This window comes from Mobula birostris, chromosome 14 (assembly GCF_030028105.1).
Source record: "Mobula birostris isolate sMobBir1 chromosome 14, sMobBir1.hap1, whole genome shotgun sequence".
Taxonomy (NCBI): domain Eukaryota; kingdom Metazoa; phylum Chordata; class Chondrichthyes; order Myliobatiformes; family Myliobatidae; genus Mobula; species Mobula birostris.
The window spans coordinates 36,478,253-36,501,483 of NC_092383.1; the positions used below are offsets into that span (position 1 = coordinate 36,478,253).

General features: G+C 42.5%; 1 protein-coding gene across 1 annotated transcript in view; it reads right to left on the reverse strand.

Moving 5' to 3' along the window:
• Positions 1-1,303: 1,303 nt before the first annotated feature.
• chsy1 (chondroitin sulfate synthase 1) overlaps positions 1,304-23,231 on the reverse strand; it is a 58,150-nt gene continuing 36,222 nt past the window's right edge. The window contains exon 2 of the mRNA XM_072278380.1: positions 1,304-5,882. Within this exon, the coding sequence (XP_072134481.1) occupies positions 4,290-5,882 (1,593 nt within the window). The 3' untranslated portion in view covers positions 1,304-4,289. The remainder of the gene's footprint in view (positions 5,883-23,231) is intronic.

A 23,231-nucleotide genomic window follows, 5' to 3' on the forward strand; every position in this document is an offset into this window, starting at 1 on the left:
TTACAGGATTCCCTGTGCATGCACAGCGACATATACTGACTAGACAGAGCACACAGAGGAAACCCCTATTAGGGAGCAGAGAAAGTATATCCATTTGGGTTGCCAGAGAAATCTGCGGTAGCAGAACATATCATACACAAAGACCACAGCATTAAGTCTGGTGGCACAAAAATACTGTACCGTACCAATGACTTTTGAGACCATTTAGTGAAAGGAGGCATTGTAATAGGACTAGAGAATAAGAATTAAAACAAAGGTGAGGGTCTCGCTCTAATCTCTGGTTTAAAATGGTGCTGCTGAAGTTGTGTGACAGTTTACTGGTAGATTAGAAGGTAAGTACAACTAAAGACATTACTGATAACTAATTTTCTAAAGTAAATTGTGTGTGTGTGTGTGTGTGTGTATTCCCCTTTCTCTGCGCAGTGGTTATGTTTTTTTTAATTGGGTTCTTCAGGGTTTCTTGCTTTGTGGCTGTAAACAAATCTCAAGGTGTATAATTTGTACATCCTTTGATAATGAATGTACTTCTATTTGCTTTGAAGTTAGGTCTGGAATCTGATTTGAAACAAGGTGTGACAGCCAAAACCTGATTGGTTGAGGCCAAACCAATCAGAAGAGAGATGGATACTCAGAGATGAGCCTATAGACCACCAGCCTAGACATCATACCTGATGAAGATGGGGTAATTCCTGAGTGCAATATTAGTTGTTAAGGAACAATTACAGCTGTAGGAGGAGATGGGCTAGGTGCTGGAAAATATGATTAGCATGGATGAGTAGGATAGAAGAGGGCCAGAGAACCAACTACAAAAGCAAATATCTGAGGTGCAAAAGCAACAAGGTATTTAACCCCAACCCCAATCTTCTAAACTCCTGAGAAGAGCCAAACACACTTCATTGGCACTGCCTGCAAATGCAAGGGGTGCGGGAGGTGTAGTAGTGAACAGGTTGCCATGGGTTTGAATGATAAATCTGCAGTTAAGTAATGTCTGTGTGAGGTTTGTAGTAATGGCAAGTGCTCAACATAATGTTACATGAGCCCTGATTGATGGTAGGTGTGAAACAAACAGAATTGTTAGATGAGAAATGATTAATACTTGTGAAAACATGCAAATACAAGTCACTGGGTTAATCTCCTGAGGCTTGACTTGATTTTTTTGTCTCTACCTTTTCTTAACCAATCTGAGTTGGATTGGCAATCTGTTTCTTGTCTTCCATTTCTTACTCAGTTTAGGTGCCTATACTTTGGCAGCTTGCTCGAACTCACAAATCTCAAAATTAAAGTTAACTTCAAAATACCGTATTTATTGATAAATCAAAACAAAACTTGAACTTTATTCAAATTTAATAAACCAGAATGTACACAAGTACAAAGGAGTTAAGAATTTTGCATGGAGCTTTAAAGTTACAAACGTGCAATGCAAAAGATGGAAAATAATAGATAAATATTAAATTGCATCACAGTTTAAAACCTAAAAATAAACTAATTGTCCCAATGTGAGACTCACTACAGATGTGGAGATATTTTGGCTATGAAAATAGTCTTCCTCAAAATTGCGAACACATCCAATTTGAAACTGCAAATCTTTGACAAACAAAATTAAGTTTCTCGCACTTAAGTTTCCACTGCATATAATTGATCTATGTTCAAAGCAAAATATAGTTCAGAAATTTTCCCTTAAAATCCTAGTTGGTGTGACAAGTAATTAGCTTAATATGTATAGATAATGGAAAATGGAAGTAGTAAAGATGGCACACTAAGGATTCAGTTTTCATGACAATACTCTACAAGGTGCTAGACTCTGAAATAACAAGCAGGAAACAATTGACAAGGTATATGATACTGTCTGGGACATCAGTTAGGGCCTCCCAGTGTAAACAAATCTAGGCCTCTCCACATTGATCCAAAATAAAACTGTGGCTTGCAACTCCAATATGTGATACATTGTCTAGGGGAAGGCTTCAGGATCCAGGGCACTTTAATAAAATGAATGATTATTAGAGAGCAAATTGAAACAGCTTTCTTCACTTGTTAATGTGGAAATGGTATTGTGGAACAAGAGTTTTTGTATGTCACACAAAACATAATCAAAGAATGAGAAAACTGAAGGACAATATAGAAACTACAAATGTTTGTAATTCCAAATTCGGTTGATCCATTTCTATTTAAATATTTAAAAAGTGAGTCTATGAGCATTTTCCCTGTCACTGAAATAGTATGGATGGGATATTATTTTGTTGATAATAAGCTATGGCTCTTATCTATTAGAATGCACATGTGCAATATTCTGTTCTGGACTGAAAAATTAACCTAGATTTGTGCGCAGCTAGCTCTTGAAACCATGAGGCAGTTACTGGAAAGTTAAAGGATTGTTAAATTTCTACAAAGTTCTTGCTGAATGACTTCAGTATTTCTTTGGATGTTCTCATCTTCTTCTGCCGATGAAACTCACTAAGCTTAACTCACAGGGGTTGGCAGAAAATATGGAAAGAGGCTTAAACGATTAATATTTGACAAATAAGCACACAAGTGAACCCTGTATGTGGTGAGGTTGCAAGATCAGTTGTTCAGGTACCACCTTATCAATTAACAAAGAATCTATTGGCCTTGGTTAGACTTTTCTGCAAATTAATGCTACAAAATATTGAAATGTCATAAAGATGAGATCAGAAGACAACCATGCAAAGTGAAAGAAGGAAATCAACCATAGCTTTTGAAAATTTAAAGTGTTACATTGAAGCCACTATTAAACTACCTCCATTTTTGAGTGAAGAGCCCACTTCTTCTGAAAGTTTTTTTCTATCGTTGTTTCCATAACAACTCAGTTCTTGAGATCACACCATCAATAAACATTGCTCCAACACTCCATCAATACATATACAAACATTTTCTTCTTGACAACTTTTCCTTCAACGTTAGCTCTAATAAAGCATCCCATGGTTAACTCGGTTTGCAGTAAATGAATAGCTACACACATATACAGATGTCTAGGGAGCTCACTTGGGCTCAAATGAAATACTTTTTATAAAAAAAAAAGCTGGACTGACATCAGTTGGGAAGGGATTGACTGTTGGGAGGGTGGCCTTGCAGTGTTGGATCCACAATCTAAGTAAAGAAACGTATTCAATGGAAGAACTGGACAACGAGGTAGAATTTTCAAAATCAAGCACCAGTACAAGAACATTAGATGGTGATGGCTTGAAGAGGAAAAAAAAAATCAGCTTTCAGAGAAAAGGCAGCTCTGCGAATAATGCACACAAAGACGAGACAGCAATCTTAAAGATATGGTTCATTCCCCTCTGCTTGAATTGCCTGTGAAGTATTTTATGGCCAAATCAAAGGCCAAAGTCTACACTTTGTGATCAGGATGGAGTGTTGGAGTCTGCATCCTGAGGAAAGTCATCAATTTAAAGGATGAACCTGTATTTCCTTTCTATGCAAACATTATAAAAGTATTAAAAATCCCTACATTCTAGATCTATGGCTCAAATAAGTGTACTACATGAATGGAGGAGCTTACTTTGTGGAGAAGGGCTTGTACGGCAGATGAAAACAATACTTTTTTTTAAAAAAAGGCTGTGTGCCTGCGACTTAGAACACAACTACGTTGAAGTTGCTGCAGAGGGGCCAAAGCAACATTCGGCAATGGGAGAATGGCATGGCAATGATAAGAGAATCACAGAAATGACTGACTCAAATCAGCGAGCCACCAATCAAGTACCTCCACAAAAAAGCCAAGCCCTCCTAGATATACACATTCATTGAAAAACTAATCATAACTTAGTCATTATTTCACAAGGTTGCCGTCTAAAATTTATACACTCTGACAAAAAAGGAACAAAGTTAACAACCAAATGAAATCTTGATACACTAGTTCATTGACTAAATGTCAAAAAGTTATGGATTAACAACTTAAGTCAGTGTGCAATAGCCTGACAATTAAGTGGGCTCAAACCCTTTTAAATATTATAGCCAAATCATTCACATTATAAAAGTTAGATCTAGAAAATTTTGGGGAGCTGGACAGTCATGATATTGGGTTGATTCCCGTTACCCCACCTCCATGCTCTAACTGGAGCAACGTACATTAAACAATGTAATTCTTTAATCATTCTAACATTCACTAGCATATTAAATAGGGCCTGTGCAGCCAGCAACACTGATGTGAACACTCAGTTCCATTATTCAATGTAAAATGTTTTCTGTAAAACAATTATGTACAATATAATCAATTTGCTTTATAAAAACATTAAAAAATAAATTAGAAAGTTCTCCAGCTAAGCTGGATATTATGCTGTCCTCTTTGAACTATCAAGTGTGCTGATGTTGCTGGGGCTGGACTGCTGTTTCTCTAACCACAGTTCTGCCAGCTGCTGTGCGGAGCCGTAGGTTGAGGCTCTGGAGGCCAAGCACATTTTGTACTGATTTGGTTCCAAGTTTGGGTCACAGTAGATTGGATGGTGGATGTGAACGATTCCAACTTCTTGACTCCTGAATGGTTTTAAACCAACCTGAATGACTTTGTTGTAGAGATCCACATCCTCCATTCCCCAGCCTTGGATTGAGATGTTAAATCCACCAGCAAGTAAAAGATCACTTTTGTAAATGCATGAGATCCCAAACCCATAATATCTCCAGAATCCAGTATTTTTTGTAAAAGCAGAATTGTTATTATTGGGAGATTTCCCTGCACGTACAATCTTTGGGTCAAATTGGGTAAAGATAACTGGGAAGTACACTTGCTTCCCTGGTGCAGCATTATTTCTGCAACGCTGCAGAAAATCTATTGAAAAAATCAAGTCAACATCACAAAATAAAAGTAGAGAATCATTACTAAACTGGGCAGCTCCGTAATGCAGCGCAAGAGCCCTGGAAAACTCTCCAGGTACTGGAAGAACCTGGATCTCTGCTTTGGGATATTTCACTTGATAATCTCTTGTCAATTCCAATTGCTTTGCTTTATCTGGATTGGAATCAGAATTGAGTAGCAATATAACTAATTTGACATTTTGATTTGAAATCAGACAAGCCCTTTCAAAGTTTTCCATGAACCTCACGAACATTTCAAAACGACCAGACAGAGGGACCAAGATGTTGATTTTCTGGTCTTTGTGCTTCTCTTGCCCAACATTACTTGCTCCAAGTTGGAAGGGAACAAATATCTTCAGGGGGTTTGAGAGGATGGAGAAAGATTGAGAGATCCTGTTAATGCTGTTGGCCAAATCTGCCGCATCAATCTCTTCACTCTCAGAAAACTGGACCTTGCTGAAAGTTTGCTGCAGGTAAGCATGCCTCCTCACTGGGACAGTCATCTTCTTTCCCTTGTGCTTTTTATAGAGAAGGAGCAGGTCAAGTACATACTCTGCTCCATACATAGGGTTAACCCTTCTGTAACCGTACTGAATTTCTTTAAAGTCAATAATCCGTCCCCTGGACTTAGCATTCGCATTGATCATTTCCATCAACTGCATAACAATGTCATTCAAAGCTTCTTTCTGAGACAAATCCATCCCTCTTCTTGGTGGCTCTCCATCAAATGCTGAATAAAGGTACTTCCCCGTCAGGAACTCCCATTCCAGAACCTCTTCCCTGTGCTGAGGTTGGAACCGCATGAAGGAAGGTGGAATTCCCAAGTGAATGTCATCTTTGTGAAGTTCGGTGTTGCTGTACTTGCCCATCAGCACAATCTCCCGGTGAAGCTGGATAGTGCGATGGCGAAGCTCCGAGATCCGACGACTCAGCATGTAACTGTGAAGCCGGTATTGATACTCTGGGCTCTTGTTCGGATGTAGAGTGATCGCCCGCTGGATCTTGCTGTTGTGGAGGTTCTGTATATAGCCCTTCTTATTCTGTTCATAGTTTTCATAAAACAACTGCTGCATCTGTGAAGAAAGAGAAGACACTGAAATTATAAATGCAGAGGTGTACATTGTGCTTTCTCTATACAGACAGAAAATAGCAGGCCAATTGTCTCTAAACCTGCTCCACCTTTCAATACAATTATTGCTGATTCAGAACTGGTTTCAGTTTTGTTCCCACGTCCTTGGTTTCTCTAACACTAAGAAAAGGAAATGCAATATTCTGGGTGCATAGTAATTCCTACAGTCACCCTCCAGAATGTGCCATAAACAGTCATTTAGCCTCAGAGTGGTGAAACCATAGGGAGTTGCTGAGCCAAGTACAAAGTTGTACCTCTGAGCCAACATTCAATGTACTCAGGCCAATATGGAGACAGCGATCAGGAGTAGCTCTCCTGGTCCACTACTGCCAGACATCAGCCAAGAACAGACTGGGCTACAGTTGGGCCCATTTTGGCCGGTGTTGCTCAGGAATAGTGCACTGATTTACTCACTGCCGGTTTAATGTTCTATTGGCCCAAGCTGCTATTCAAAATGTATAGTGATAAACTTCTGCTCATTACTTAGGAACCTTCTGCAGTTATCACCTATGGAAAATCTGATCAGTAACATGCATTGTGAGAAAAAAAATAACTTGCATCTCCAATGACCTTGAAATAGGCAGATGGAAAACATCAAACTGCAATATTTTCAGCCTACAGAGGAGAGGTTGACACCCTGACACAGTGGCGCCAAGCTAACAGCCTCTCCCTCAATGTCCAAAAAACAAAAGAGCTGATTGTGGATTACAGGAGGAGTGGAGACAGGCTTGCCCTGATCAACATCAATGGGAATGCAGTTAAGGGGGTGAGTAGTTTCAAGTTCCTCAGTATACACATCACTGAAGATCTCACCTGGACTGTACACACTGGCTGTGTGGCAAAAAAAGCACAACAGCATTTCTTCCACTTCAGGCAACTGAAGTTTGCCATGAGACCCCAAATCCATAAGATCTTCTACAGGGGCACCACTGAAAGTATCCTGACTGGCTGTACTACCACCTGGTACAGAAACTGCACCAACCTTGATCGCTGGGCACGGCAGAGAGTGGTACAGACAGCCCAGGGCATCTGTGGATGTAAACTTCCCTCCACTGAGGACATTTACAGCAGTAGGTACATAAAGAAGGCCTGTAAGATCATCGGGGACACCAGTCACCCCAACCGTAAACTAATTCAGCTGCTTCCATCTGGCAAATAGTACCTCAGTATTAAAGCCAGGATCAAAAGGCTACAGGACAGCTTCTTTCTACAAGATATTAGACTTACAAATTCACATATCTGTGCATTGTGACGGAGTCATAACGCAAAGATTTTTACTCCCCCACGTTGTAAGACAGATTTAAGATTTAAATAAATTCAGATCAATTGCACATCAGTTCCACAAGCCAATAATAGCCATCCATTGGTCTCGTGAGACCAAGGACTTGCGCCTTGGAAGGTTTCCAGGGTGCAGGCCTGGGCAAGGTTGTATGGAAGACCAGCAGTTGCCCATGCTGCAAGTCTCCCCTCTCCATGACACCGATGTTGTCCAAGGGAAAGGCATTAGGACCCATACAGTTTGGCACCGATGTCGTTGCAGAGCAATGTGTGGTTAAGTGCCTTGCTCAAGGACACACACGCAGTCTCAGCTAAGGTTCGAACTAACGATCTTCAAATCACTAGACCAACGCCTTAACCACTTGGCCATGCGCCAATAATCCTCCCTAATTATCACAGAAACTAAAAACGTATGGAATTTTTGCAACAGCTTTATTAGAGCAAAAGCTTTTGGGCCTAATCTTCCTCTGAGCTCTGTTGATGGCCCTGCACAAGTTCACTACATACAGCAGCATCTCAGCTTCATTCACCCAATGACTGATTCAGTCCATGACCCTCCACATAGTCACATATTTCATTTGTCTTGTACCTTGAAGAAGCTGAGTAGTTTTAATTGGCTTGTATAGCTTGAAAACTGTATTAGAGATGGAAAATACTAGCAGCACAATTACAGTAGTTCTGATGAAAGGTCATCGACCCGAAATATAATGGCTTCACTCTTCACAGATGTAGTCTAGCTGCTGACTATAGCCAGCATTTACCACTTTCATTTCAGAATAAGTAAATTTAGCCCTGTGTAAATTTTCCAGGAAAGCTTGCGGGCAGAGTAAAGTCCTGCATCGAGATATGTGGAAAACTAAGGGGACAGTTCTCAATACCAGTGGATGTTTCATGAATCGCCTGTCACACACCGGTGATCCTGATTCAGAGAGGTACTTAAACAATGTTTAGCCAAATGACTTGTAGTGGCTTTCTATATTGTTTCTTGATCTCCCACATTTAAACAAATTTAAAACACACTTCATAGCTTCGGGGTCTAATTCAGAGCCTCCTCTTGTGCCAAACATGACCACGTTACTAACTGTATCATGCGCCTAGGTCTAATTCTTCAAGCTTCAAAATGCCACATACACAACTTGAAATACTTAAGTGTTCCCTTCTTATTTTAATAAAGCTGCTTAAAGGGAGTGTGAATGAGAATTGCTTCAAGCTGCCGTATCAAGGGAATAGAACTGAGCTGATTCCAACACTGGTTCAGGGTAGAGTGGTGATGCAGTGGTTAACCGACCAGACTAGTAACCCGAGACCAATTATCCAGAGACATGGGGACGTGAATTTTAATTCCAGATTAATTGGGAATTAAAAACAAAACTAGTTACAATGGTAACCACAGAAGTCCGCAATACTGAAGTTAACTGCTTTTCTGTCTGCTCAGCCTTTGCCTGAACAGCATAATTACAGTTTTGTTTTAAATTTTATGATTTGTAGCACGTGTGGTATTCTGGCTTTTGTTTTAGTGTCTCCCGTGGATGAATTATTCAACACAAAACACGCACACAGGTGTTTATGTGTTTATGGGTTGGAACCTGCTGAGAAATGCCAAAAGTCTTGCACAACACTGTCTGTGTTTCTCAGGGTCACAAAGGTCAGGCCTCCCCTGTGGACATGGGAACCTTAAGCATCCTGGACTAGCTTCTGCAGTTCTTTCCCAGCTGAATCTGTGCAGAGCACAGGGTTGCTAGCACTGCCTGCTCCATTCAACTCTTTGGAAACAGAGGATCTGAGGAAGAAAGGTAAAATAAACACAAACACCAGGGACACACTGCAGGTCAGGGAAGTGGTGTGAACGGTTTACGTTGATGACCTTGCATTGGAACAGGAGAAGTGAGAAAATGAGTGTTTCAAATTGCAGAGGATTTTGCAATTTGCAGAGAAAACAAAGAACAGGAACATCTGTGACAAACTGGAGACCAAATTGTCCTGATACTATACAGTACATGATTCATGTTTATGTCATGATGGGTAGGAACAAGGCAATTTGGGGAAAATTACTGGGTGGGTGTGCATCTTATTGAAAGATTTCTATTTTCATTAGGAGTCTGCTTTTATATATAGGCACCCGTTAGTCTCATGAGACCATGGATTTGCGCCATGGAAAGTTTCCAGGGCGCAGGCCTGGGCAAGGTTGTATGGAAGACCAGCACTTGCCCATGCTGCAAGTCTCCCCTCTCCACGCCACCGATGTTGTCCAAGTATTAGGACCCATACAGCTTGGCACCGGTGTTGTTGCAGAGCAATGTGTGGTTAAGTGCCTTGCTCAAGGACACACACGCTGCCTCAGCCAAGGCTCGAACTAGCGACCTTCAGATCACTAGACTAATGCCTTAACCACTTGGCCACGCGCCAACATGGGGTCTGCTTAATAATTCACATTAATACAAATGGATATCACCATGTTAAATGCAATCTTTTATATAAATTGACCTGTCTTCATTCTTAAACTTGTTAAACCAAACTACTATAAACTGAATGTTCTGAGCAGGGTGAGCTCTGCAGGCACATCAGTCTGACTCCAAAGTACAAATATGCCCTCCAGTAACAAAGATTCATAGCAAGGTCCTGGAAAATCTGGTCTACTTCTCCTTTCTAAATGCCATCTCCTGCTATCTGTCCTCACTAATACTTTTTACAGGCACTGTACATAAAGACCATCTCCAAAGCTGTCTGTGCCAAAGAATTCCACAGATCACTCCCTGGCTAAAGAAATTCCTCCTAATCTCCATTCTAAAAGGACGCCACTCTATTCTGAGGCAGTGTCTTCTGGTCTTAGTCTCTCCCAACACAGGAAACATCCTCTCCAGATTAATTCCATCAAGGCCTTTCAGCATTCGATAGGTTTCAATGAGGTCATCCCTCATTCTTCTGGTGAATACAGGCTCAGATCCATCAAATATTCTTCATATGACAAGCCATTCAATCCTGGAATAATTTTTGTGAACCTTTGAACCCTCTCCAGTTTCTGCATATCCATTCTAAGATAAGGAGCCCAAAACTGCTCACAATACTCCAAGTGAGACCTCACCACTGCTTTATAAAGTTGCAACATTACATTCTTGCTTTTATATTCTAGTCCTCTGGAAATTAATGCTAACATTTTGTATTTGCCTTCATCACAGACTCAACCTGCAAATTAACCTTCAGAGAATCACGTACAAGGACTCCCAAGTCCCTCTGCACCTCAGTGTTCTGTATTTTTGTTCCATTTAGAACATAGTCTACCCTTTCAGTTCTTCTACCAAAGTGCACAACCATACACTTCCTAAGACTGTATTTCATGTGCCACTTCTTTGCTCATTCTCCAAATCAACTCCCCATTTCCTCAAAACTATCTGCCCCTCCAGCTCTTCATATCATCTACAAACTTTGTGACAAAGCCATCAATTCCATCATCCAAATCACTGACACATAACATAAAAAGAATCGATCCCAACACAGACCCCTGTCAAACACCACTAGTCACTGACAGCCAACCAGGAAAGGCTCCCTTTATTCCCACTCTTGGCCTCCCGCCAATCAGTCACAGCTTTATTCATGCTAAAATCTTTCCTGTAATACCATGAGCTCATAGCTTGTTAAACAGCCTCATGTGTGGCACCTTATCAAAGGTCTTCTGAAAATCAAAGTACAAGATATTGACTGATTCTCCTTTGTCTATGTAAGGAGCTTTCGTCTTTTATGTTACTGCGTAGGCTAATTAAAATGGCTTCTTTGTTATGTTATACTTGGCAATGCTTCTTTGTTATGTTAAACGCTGAGAAAGTTCTTGCACTAGCAGCTTGCTTTGGGTTGACTGTGATAAGAAGATGTTACGAACCAATTGGGATAGTTGTTATGTTTTTGGTGTATCTGAAGATATCGTATGCGCAGAGTTTTGGGGCAGAAGGCGGGAGAGAGAGACAGAGGATGGACCAGGTGCTGTGAGTCCGCTAACGGGGTCGGACCCCGAGCGGGGCGTTCGGCGAGGAGAGGAGACAGAGACGGACTCGTGTGGAGCGTCTGGTCGACCACCCTTGTTGGTCCCAGGCGGCCAGTCAAGGTGGTCCGAGGGGTCACAGGGTGAAGAAGGTTCTTGAGCTCCAACTGTTTTGTGCACGAAGATATTGAACTTTGATAAGTGTGGTGCCTTTTATTTTCCTTTTATATTTTATTCTCTATTAATTATATAGTTCCAGTAATATCTATAAACTGTAAATCATTTAATCGTATCTGGTGTATTGTCTGTTATTTGGGCGGGGTGGGGTACATCACACAGCATCCACACAAACTATTACCCAATTTGGCGGCGCCGAGGGCTGTTTCCCTAGACAACAGCGAGCCGAGCGACCCTGAGGCTGGCCAGGGGAGCTACATCTATCTTGCTTGTTATTTCTTCAAAAACTTCCGGCAGATTTATTAGGCAAGATTTTCCCTTGAGAAAACCAAGCTGACTATGGCCTTTTTATCATATGCCTCCAAGTGCCTTACGACTTCATACGTAATAATCGACTCAAACATCTTCCCAACTACTGACGTTAGACTAACTGGCCTATAATTTCAAACAACAGGAATTCTGCAGATGCTGGAAATTCAAGCAACACACATCAAAGTCGCTGGTGAACGCAGCAGGCCAGGCAGCATCTCTAGGAAGAGGTACAGTCGACGTTTCAGGCCGAGACCCTTCGTCAGGACTAACTGAAGGAAGAGTGAGTAAGGGATTTGAAAGTTGGAGGGGGAGGGGGAGATCCAAAATGATAGGAGAAGACAGGAGGGGGAGGGATGGAGCCAAGAGCTGGACAGGTGATTGGCAAAAGGGGATACGAGAGAATCATGGGACAGGAGGTCCGGGAAGAAAGACAGGGGGGGGACCCCAGAGGATGGGCAAGAGGTATATTCAGAGGGACAGAGGGAGAAAAAGGAGAGTGAGAGAAAGAATGTGTGCATAAAAATAAGTAACAGATGAGGTACAAGGGGGAGGTGGGGCCTAGCGGAAGTTAGAGAAGTCGATGTTCATGTCATCAGGTTGGAGGCTACCCAGACGGAATATAAGGTGTTGTTCCTCCAACCTGAGTGTGGCTTCATCTTTATAGTAGAGGAGGCCGTGGATAGACATGTCAGAATGGGAATGGGATGTGGAATTAAAATGTGTGGCCACTGGGAGATCCTGCTTTCTCTGGCGGACAGAGCATAGATGTTCAGCAAAGCGGTCTCCCAGTCTGCGTCGGGTCTCGCCAATATATATAGGCCACATCGGGAGTACCGGACGCAGTACATCACCCCAGTCGACTCACAGGTGAAGTGTTGCCTCACCTGGAAGGACTGTTTGGGGCCCTGAATGGTGGTAAGGGAGGAAGTGTAAGGGCATGTGTAGCACTTGTTCTGCTTACACGGATAAGTGCCAGGAGGGAAATCAGTGGGGAGGAATGGGGGGGACGAATGGACAATGGAGTTGTGTAGGGAGCGATCCCTGCGGAATGTGGGGGGGGGGGGGGAGGGAAAGATGTGCTTAGTGGTGGGATCCCGTTGGAGGTGGCGGAAGTTACGGAGAATATGTTGGACCCGGAGGGTGGTGGGGTGGTAGGTGAGGACCAGGGGAACCCTATTCCTAGTGGGGTGGCGGGAGGATGGAGTGAGAGCAGATGTACGTGAAATGGGGGAGATGCGTTTAAGAGCAGAGTTGATAGTGGAGGAAGGGAAGCCCCTTTCTTTAAAAAAAAACATCTCCCTCGTCCTAGAATGAAAAGCCTCATCCTGAGAGCCGATGCGGCGGAGACGGAGGAATTGCGAAAAGGGGATGGCGTTTTTGCAAGAGACAGGGTGAGAAGAGGAATAGTCCAGATAGCTGTGAGAGTCAGTAGGCTTATAGTAGACACCAGTGGATAAGCTGTCTCCAAAGGCAGAGACAGAAAGATCTAGAAAGGGGAGGGAGGTGTCGGAAATGGACCAGGTAAACTTGAGGGCAGGGTGAAAGTTGGAGGCAAAGTTAATAAACTCAACGAGTTCTGCATGCGTGCAGGAAGCAGTGCCAATGCAGTCGTCGATGTAGCGAAGGAAAAGTGGGGGACAGGTACCAGAATAGGCACGGAACATAGATTGTTCCACAAAGCCAACAAAAAGGCAGGCATAGCTAGGACCCATACGGGTGCCCATAGCTACACCTTTAGTTTGGAGGAAGTGGGAGGAGCCAAAGGAGAAATTATTAAGAGTAAGGACTAATTCCGCTAGACGGAGCAGAGTGGTGGTAGAGGGGAACTGATTAGGTCTGGAATCCAAAAAGAAGCGTAGAGCTTTGAGACCCTCCTGATGGGGGATGGAAGTATATAAGGACTGGACATCCATGGTGAAAATAAAGCGGTGAGGGCCAGGGAACTTAAAATCATCGAAAAGTTTAAGAGTGTGAGAAGTGTCACGAACATAGGTCGGAAGGGATTGAACAAGGGGTGATAAAACAGTGTCGAGGTATGCAGAAATGAGTTCGGTGGGGCAGGAGCAAGCTGAGACAATAGGTCGGCCAGGACAGGCAGGTTTGTGGATCTTGGGTAGGAGGTAGAAACGGGAAGTGCGGGGTGTGGGAACTATAAAGTTGGTAGCAGTGGATGGGAGATCCCCTGAGCGGATAAAGTCGGTGATGGTGTGGGAGACAATGGCCTGGTGCTCCTTAGTGGGGTCACGATCAAGGGGTAAATAAGAGGAGGTATCCGTGAGTTGTCGCTGTGCCTCGGCAAGGTAGAGGTCAGTACGCCAGACTACAACAGCACCCCCCTTATCGGCGGGTTTAATAATAAGGTTAGGATTAGTGCGGAGGGAGTGGAGAGCAGAGCCTACAATTTCCTTTCTTTTCCCAGTAGCCAACAATTTCAATCCCCAGTCCATCGCCTCCTTTTCTGCCACGATGAGGCCACTCTCAGGTTGGAGGAGCAACTTCATTCTATCTAGGTAGACTCCAACTTGATGTCAGAAATAGCAATTTATCCAACTTCCAGTAACTTTTTTTCCCTTTTTTATTCCCCCCCTCCTTTCCCCTCACTCTTTCCTCTTCTTCATTTCCCTATTCTGGCCTCTTACCTCTTCTCCTCGCCTACCTATCACCTTCCCCTGATGCCCCTCCTCCTCCTGTTTCTCCCACCAACCACTCTCCTATCAGACTCCTCCTCCTCCAGCCCTCTGCCTTTTCCATTTATCATCTTCCTGCTTCTTACTTCATCCACCCTCACCTACCCACTTGGCTTCACATATCACTTCCTACCTTGCCCTCCTCCCCGTCCCTCCCACTTTCTTATTCGGCCGCCTTCTCCCTTCCTTGATGAAGGGTCTTAGCCTGAAATGTCGACTGTTGATTTCCATAAATGTTGCTTGACTCGCTAAGTCCCACCAGCATTTTGTGTGTGCACCCCTCAGCTAATCAACAAGATTCAAAACATGGGTCTCTGTACTCGCTTCTGAAACTAGAACTTTGACTTCCTCATCAGGAGGCCACAGTCAATGCGGATCAGTAATAACATATTCGTCACACTGACACTCAACACATACGCACCTCAATGATGTGTGCTTAGCCCACTGCTCTATTCCCTCTATACTTATGACTGTGTGGCTAGGCACAGCTCACACACTACCTATAAATTCACCAATGTCACCACTTTCAAATGGTGGTGAGGCAGACATTGGTTGGTTGAGTCAGCTCACAACAGCAACTTTGCTCCCAATGTCAGCAAGACCAAGAAATTGATTGTGGACTTCAGGACGGGGTAGTTGGGAGAACACACACCAGTCCTCATTGAAGGGTCAGTGTCTATCCTGGGCTGAACACATTGATGCAATCATAAAGAAGCCACATCAGTGATATATTTAGAAGTTTGTGGAAGCAACCTAATAGGTTGCATTACAACCTGGTATGGAAACTCCAATGCACAGGATTTAAAGGGACTGTAGAGGGTTATAGTCTAATCCAGCTCTATCACAGGCACAACCATCTCCACCAAGGCCATCTTCGAAAGATGGTGTCTCAAGAAGGTGGGATCCATCATAAAGGATCCTCCCCATCCAGGACATTCCCTCTGCTCATTACTACCACTGGGGAGGTGGTACACGAACCTGAAGACCCACACTCAGTAATTCAGGAATAGCTTCTTCCCTTTTGCCATCAGATTTCTGAATGGTCCTTGAACCCATTAACATGAGTTTGCTATTTCTCTTTTGTAGCTTATAGCAATCCTTATATTCCACACTGTACTATTGTGACAAAAGAACATATTTCACAGCATTCATCAGTGATAACAAACCTGATTTTCATTCCATATTTGATGACATAGTTGAGTGTGTCTACAGTGTCTTGGTCATTGAGGAAAAAGTGTTTTGGAGATCAAGACCTAACACAAAACTTGTGCCTCTGGGAAGCAATGACCCAGTCACTTCAAAATGCTTACGAAACCTGGCCTATCATCTGCAGGCACGTCACAGCACTGAACACTGAAAGCCATCATCATTGTATTGTGCAAAACCCACTGTGAAGAAAAATGTTATCAATATGAGCATCCTCTCCCTGACTTAGATCCCCTGCACTGAATTTATAACTGAACTCAGAATGATCCATTGAGTAGGCAATACGAATTGCATAACTAATATCAAGCTCCTGAAAGCGACACTTTTCCAGGGAAACGGGAAAGACTTCAAGGATGTATATGTAGTACTTAAGGCCCATTAACTACTGAGACTTCTTGACCCATGAATACTCAAAGTGGGGAAGGGTCATCATCTTTCACCACCCAAGCCAGCTACCCCAGAGGCATTGTGCATTTCCTACATTGGTTCATCAATCACATCGGAAACCACACGTCAGGAGCAAACCACAGCAAGTGTGATGGGTATCTTTGTGATTTTTGTGGAACTTCACCGGATTCTGTTCTTGGTCACATGTTTTTTTTCCCTGGTGAGTTAATAATTTAAATCTTTTCTATTGGCATGACAAAGTAGTTTATGGATGATACAAACACCAGTTGTATGACTCGGACAGCAAAGATTTAGTAAGGTATAGATGGTCTGACCAGTTGGGTAGAACAGCAGCAAATGAATAAAAAATAAATAGTAAGTGGTGTACCGTGTAGTAGTTGTTTACAGATTGCAAAAGGTAATAGAACAGCTGGTTAAAAAGGCATGTGGAGATTTTCCTTTATTAACCAGTACAAAGAGCTTATGGCAGAACTGCACGCAATATCTATATGATCAGACTTGTATGGAGTTTTGGTCAGCACACTACAGGTGACCCAGTGAGATGTTGCCAAGACTTTATAAATGTAGCCTGGAGGGAAGACTAGATAAATGCAGGTTGGCTTTCTTTAGATCAGATGAGGCTGAAGAGACTCTAGAAAACCAATGGACACAGATAAAACTAATTGATGATACCTACTTCCGTTAGCAGATAGGTAAAACTAAATTGGGGTGGGGGGCAGTTTAAAAGTAATCTGGAGAAGGAGAAGATGATTTTTCCCCATTCAAGACTAGTGGGATTTGTACCTCACTACCTGAAAAGTACTTGAATGTGAATATGAATTGCTGTGCCCTACAGGGATAGGCACCTAGTGTTGGAAAATGGAATCCAGCTATTTCAACAAGCATAGGTACATTGGGTCAAATGGCCTTCAGCATCTACAGTTTCTATTACACTTGCAGCAAGTTGAGAAAAGTTATAGGGGTGACATCTGTAAATGTGAGAATTGTTGCCCAAGTAGGAGGCATGTTTTAATTTTACATTTAATTTTGCCAATTTTCAGAAGTCTGCTTGATAAAATGAAGTGATCTATCTGAATATAAGGCAAGCCAGATAATGAGATCTGCTCACATCAAGTCGGCTGCTTCAAGTTTCGTTTTTTTAATTTATTCAGGATGCAGGAGTATTGGTGGCAATTGTCTATCCCTAAATTGCCTCTGAGAATATGTGAAGTACCTGTCTGGAACCATTGCAACGTTTTACTGAAAATATTCCTACACTGCTGGGGGAGGGGAGGGGGGGGAAGTTCTGGAAGATAACAATAATCATTTCCAGATCAAGGCTGTGCATGTGACTCAGAGGCAAGCCTTTTGGTGGAGTGCCTCATACACCTGTGTCAATATCACACTTCATGACGGAGGCTCTAGGTTTGAAAGATGTCAGCCCTTGTGAGTTTGTAGATAGTACACATTGGCACAGTGATGTGTTGGATGGAATGACAATCAAGTGGGTTTGTGTCCATTGGACAGTGATACCAGAGCAGCACTCATTAAGGTAAGGGATAGGAAGGAATCCCACTGCCTTGAAGATAACAGAAAATTCAGATGCAGAGCAAAGTTTGTGATAGAATGGAATGAGATATATAATGACATTTTGTTTTAAAGTGAGGGAAGTATGGATCCAGGCCTGAATTAATCACACCAAAAGAATCATTCAGAAAAAAAAAATCAGTGGGAGTTATAAACAACCAGGAATTGCTAAGTCAGAAGTATAAAATGTCAGAATGAACTGCAAATGTCAAAGTGCTGCAAGTTTTCCTTAAGTTTCACTGGAACTGTTACAAGGGAAAAGACAGAGCAATTAGAGCAAATATAGAATAGAAAATTCAGTGATGACTTGACCAGGCTGAGGTCAAGGTTTACCCACTGAACAAGTACTCAGCGAAGCACTTAGCCACTGTAGGCTTGGTGTCACTAAACAGGACCACTTCACTATGGAGCTATGAGGGAGGAGCTGGCCAAAGTTCAATGGAACAATACCCTAGCAGGATGACAGTGGAACAACAATAGCAGGTATTTCTGGGAATAATGCAGAAGGTGCAGGATCAGTTCATTCCAAAGAGGAAGAAAGATCCTAAAGGGAGTAAGGGGAGGCCATGGCTGACAAGGGAAGTAAAGGACAGTATAAAGATAAAAGAGAAGTATAACATAGCAAAAACAAGTGGGAAGCCGGAGGATTGGGAAACTTTTAAAGAGCAACAGAAGATAACTAAAAGGCAATATGTGGAGAAAAAATGAGGTACGAGGGCAAACTAGCCAAGAATATAAAGGAGGATAGTAAAAGCTTCTTTAGGTAAGTGAAAAGGTAAAAAAAATAGTTAAGACCAAAATTGGGCACTTGAAGACAGAAACAGGTGAATTTATTATGGGGAAAAAGGAAATGGCAGAGGAGTTGAACAGGTACTTTGGATCTGTCTTCACTAGGGAAGATACAAAAAAATCTCCCAGATATAATAGTGGCCAAAGGACCTAGGGTAATGGATGAACTGAAGGAAATTTATATTAGGCAGGAAATGGTGTTGGATAGACTGTTGGGTCTGAAGGCTGATAAGTCCCTGGGACCTGATGGTCTGCATCCCAGCGTACTTAAGGAGGTGGCTTTAGAAATCGTGGACGCATTGGTAATCACTTTCCAACGTTCTATAGATTCAGGATCAGTTCCTGTGGATTGGAGGGTGGCTAATGTTGTCCCACTTTTCAAGAAAGGAGGGAGAAAGAAAACAGGAAATTACAGACCGGGGGGGTTAGCCTGACATCGGTGGTGGGAAAGATGCTGGAGTCAATAATAAAAGATGAAATTATGACACATCTGGATAGCAGTAACAGGATAGGTCTGAGTCAGCACGGATTTACGAAGGGGAAATCGTGCTTGACTAAGCTTCTGGAATTTCTTGAGGATGTAACTATGAAAATGGACAAGGGATAGCCGGTGGATGTAGTGTACCTGGACTTTCAGAAAGCCTTTGATAAAGTCCCACATAGGAGGTTAGTGGGAAAAATTAGGGCACATGGTATTGGGGGCAGAGTACTGACATGGATTGAAAATTGGCTGGCTGACAGGAAACAGAGTAGCGATTAACAGGTCCCTTTCGGAATGGCAGGCGGTGACCTGTGGGGTACTGCAGGGTTCAGTGCTGGGACCGCAGCTGTTTACAATACATATTAATGATTTAGATGAAGGGATTAAAAGTAACATTAGCAAATTTGCAGATGACACAAAGCTGGGTGGCAGTGTGAAATGTGAGGAGGATGTTATGAGAATGCAGGGTGACTTGGACAGGCTGGGTGATTGGGCAGATGCATGGCAGATGCAGTTTAATGTGGATAAATGTGAGGTTATCCACTTTGGTGGTAAGAACAGGAAGGGAGATTATCTAAATGGAGTCAAGTTAGGAAAAGGGGAAGTACAACGAGATCTAGGTGTTCTTGTACATCAGTCACTGAAAGCAAGCATGCAGGTACAGCAGGCAGTGAAGAAAGCTAATGGCATACTGGCCTTTATAACAAGGGGAATTGAGTATAGGAGCAAAGAGGTCCTTCTGCAGCTGTACAGAGCCCTGGTGAGAGCACACCTAGAGTATCGTCTGCAGTTTTGGTCTCCAAATTTGAGGAAGGACATTCTTGCTATTGAGGGAGTGCAGCAAAGGTTCACAAGGTTAATTCCCGGGATGGCAGGACTGTCATATATTGAACGATTGGAGCGACTGGGCTGTATACTCTGGAATTTAGAAGGCTGAGAGGGGATCCTATTGAAACATATAAGATTATTAAGGGATTGGACACGCTGGAGGCAGGAAACATGTTCCCGCTGATGGGTGAGTCCAGAACCAAAGGCCACAGTTTAAGAATAAGGGGTAGGCCATTTAGAACGGAGTTGAGGAAAAACTTTTTCACCCAGAGAGTGGTGGATATGTGGAATGGTCTGCCCCAGAAGGCAGTGGAGGCCAAGTCTCTGGATGCTTTCAAGAAAGAGATGGCTAGAGCTCTTAAAGATAGTGGAATCAAAGGTTATGGGGATAAGGCAGGAACTGGATACTGATTGTGGATGATCAGCCATGATCACAGTGAATGGCAGTGCTGGCTCGATGGGCCGAATGGCCTACTCCTGCACCTATTGTCTATTTTCAACAGAGCCTGCAATAAGAAATGAAGTGAAAAAATTGAAAATATCAAGGAAATGGCTGTTGTGTCTGACTGAAAAGCATGGGGTGCTGAGAAAGCAATGTTAGTACAGCTTATATTACCAGCACTTTAGTCAATTCTTCCCTGTCAAGGAACTGCTGAGATCAATGGATATAGCAGAAGTTTTGGGACTAGATTTAACATTCTGATGGTTATATTAAAGATTAGATTGTTTTTTCCTCTGCCTAAACTGCTCTAATACAGTCGAAAATTGGCATCTCTCCAACAGAGCAGAAGATTGCCCAGGGGTGTCCTGTTCATTGAAAGATCATATCTGATATACCTAATTTACCAGTGTACTTGAAATGGAGCAAGTCATTGATTATGCAGCTTTGCAGTGCTTATTCTCCATAACTGCTTAAGGCCTAGTGCAGATTCTACCTAGAAATAAAATGCAAGCATGGGCTGATAATGTGGAAAGTAATATTTAGGCTCCAAAGATGCCAGGCAATAACCAGTTGTCAAACCGACTACTTGGCATTCCATGATATTACCATCAAGCCCCTGCCATCAACCCTTTGGATGCACTCCTGACCATAAACAGAACTATCTCACAGTTATTTTGGCTGCAAGGTCAGGGGTTGTATATCTCATATCAACGTGCCGCTCCAGACAACTCAAAGATTTTCCACGATCCACATTTCAAGTGTATGAGGGGATACTCCCCTCCAGTCTGTATGAGTGCAACTCCAATACTTTGGACGATCAATGCCATTAAGGTCAAAGCAACAGCTTAAAAACAAGGGAGTTTTTTTTTTACCCTGGGTTACAGCATGGCATGGCCCTCAAAACTGGAGTTGATAGCCTGTGCAGCTACAAAGAAATGTAACCACTCACTCAAAGTAATCTGGTTGACATGAAGTTTTCTCTGCAGAAAGCTTATGGCAGCTTAGGAATCTATGTGCCGTATATAAGCTTCATTATTTAAAAGGACATGGGTTAGTTCTACAGAGAGTAATATATTAGACACTGCACGAAATATAGTGTAGTTTGCTTGAAGGGCAGGAAAAAATACAGATGTGCTACAGAGTTGAAGCATGACCTGTGGCTTGCTACCAAGAAATTACAATTGTTTTCTAATAACAGATAATAGAGGTCAGGGACAGGCTTTTTGGCACAGTCTTTGCTGAATATTGTGCCAAATTCAACTAACCCATCCTGTCTGCCTGCATGTAGATGTGCTTATCAAAAAACCACGTAACTACTACTATTGTATCTGCTTCCAGCATCACCACTGTCAGCACATTCCAGGCTCTTAGCCCTATGCTTAGGAAAAAACTTGCCCCGCACATCTCTTAAACTGTTTCCCCATTTACCTTAAAATTATGTCCTCTAGTATTTAAGGGAAAAAAAATTAGCTCTCTACCTTATCTATGCTTCTCTATTATTTTATATTTTTTACATAAACTTCTACCAGGTCTTCCCTCAGCTTCAAACACTTCACAAAAATCAATGCAGGTTTGTACAACCTCTCCTTACGGCTAATATCCTGTAATCCAGCAACTTCCTAATTCAATTCCACACCCTTTCCAAGGACCCTATATCCTTTCTGCAATGAGGTAAATGGAACTGCACACAATACTCCAAGTGCAGCCTGACCAGTTTTATACAGCTGTAATGTGACTTCCTGGTGCTTATGTCTTCTTATGGCTATGTAATTTTGTTGCCACTTTCAGGATACTATGGATTTGGGACCCCAAGATTCCTCCCCCCCCCCCCCCCACATTAGTGCTGTCATTAACTGCATACTTTCCCCCTACTTTTGACAGCGCAAAGTGCAATACCTCTCACTTCTCCAGATTAAACTCCACCTGCCGTTTCTCTGCCCGTATCTGGATCTCATCTATATCCTTTGACTATCTTCTTCTTCATTTCTGAATCTTCACCAATCTTCGTGTTGCCTGTAAACGTACTAACCACAGACATCCCACCTCTCCCAGGAGTTCCGGGAGTTTCCCTGCATATTGATAGTGGCTCCCTGATGCCCGCAAATTACATACAATATCCCAGAAAATGATTTTTTTTTGGGGGGGGGGGGGAGGGGGAACGCCCTGGCAGAGAGTTCCAAAAAAAAATATAAAATGTACTTCATCCCAGACTACACTAAAGTGTACCCCTGCCTAATAGGGGTCAAAAATAATGCCAGTGTTGCTCGCTGCACTGTTTGCAACAGTGACTTTTCTATTGCCCATGGTGGGTTAAGACTGTAAAAGACATGTTGAGGTGAGTTTAACAGGTGTCATTCGTTCAATAGCATAGCTAGCGTTATTTAAACTAGCTGGCTAGCTGCTAAGGAGCTACTCTATTGCAGACATCCCACCTCTCCCGGAAGTTCCGGGAGTCTCCTGCAAATTGATGGTGCTACCTCCCTGAAATGAGTTTTGGCAGGGTGAGATGTCTGTAACCACTATAGACCATTTTCTTTTACACAACACCTAATTAAGTCCTGTATCCTTCATGACTCCTCAACTCCAGCCCTACCCATTTTAAACATAACTCATTTCACAAGGAGTATTCTTCTGGGATCATAATCTGTTGTTGCTTACAATTGAAAGTCAACATCTGCATAGCACAACTCCAGTGTAAAAGTGCAAAACCTTTACTATTTCAAATCATAAAACAGAAACCTCAGATTAAAAAAAAAAGACAGCTGCACAGACCAGCAAGTACAAGACATAACCTCCAGAGGAAACCCGAAAATTGAAACAAAAATATAGCAGTGAGAAAAAAAAATACTGGGCCTATACTCTAATTCAGTAAACAGCAGAATCTTATTGAATTGTTGAACTTTTTTGGGAGGTGGCTTGAAAGAACAGCTGTCACATTGATGTTTCCCCCTGGTTGGCTGTCTAGAACCAGGGGTTAATATCTATGAAGGGCAAGCCATTCAAAAATTTCTTTACTCCAACAGTATCAAATCTTTTTGTGTTCTCTATAATCAGATGGCTATGGAAGGTCAGTGTATATTTAACGTAGAAAGATCGGAATAATCACAACTAATGCCGGAAATACTCAAACAACAGGAATTCTGCAG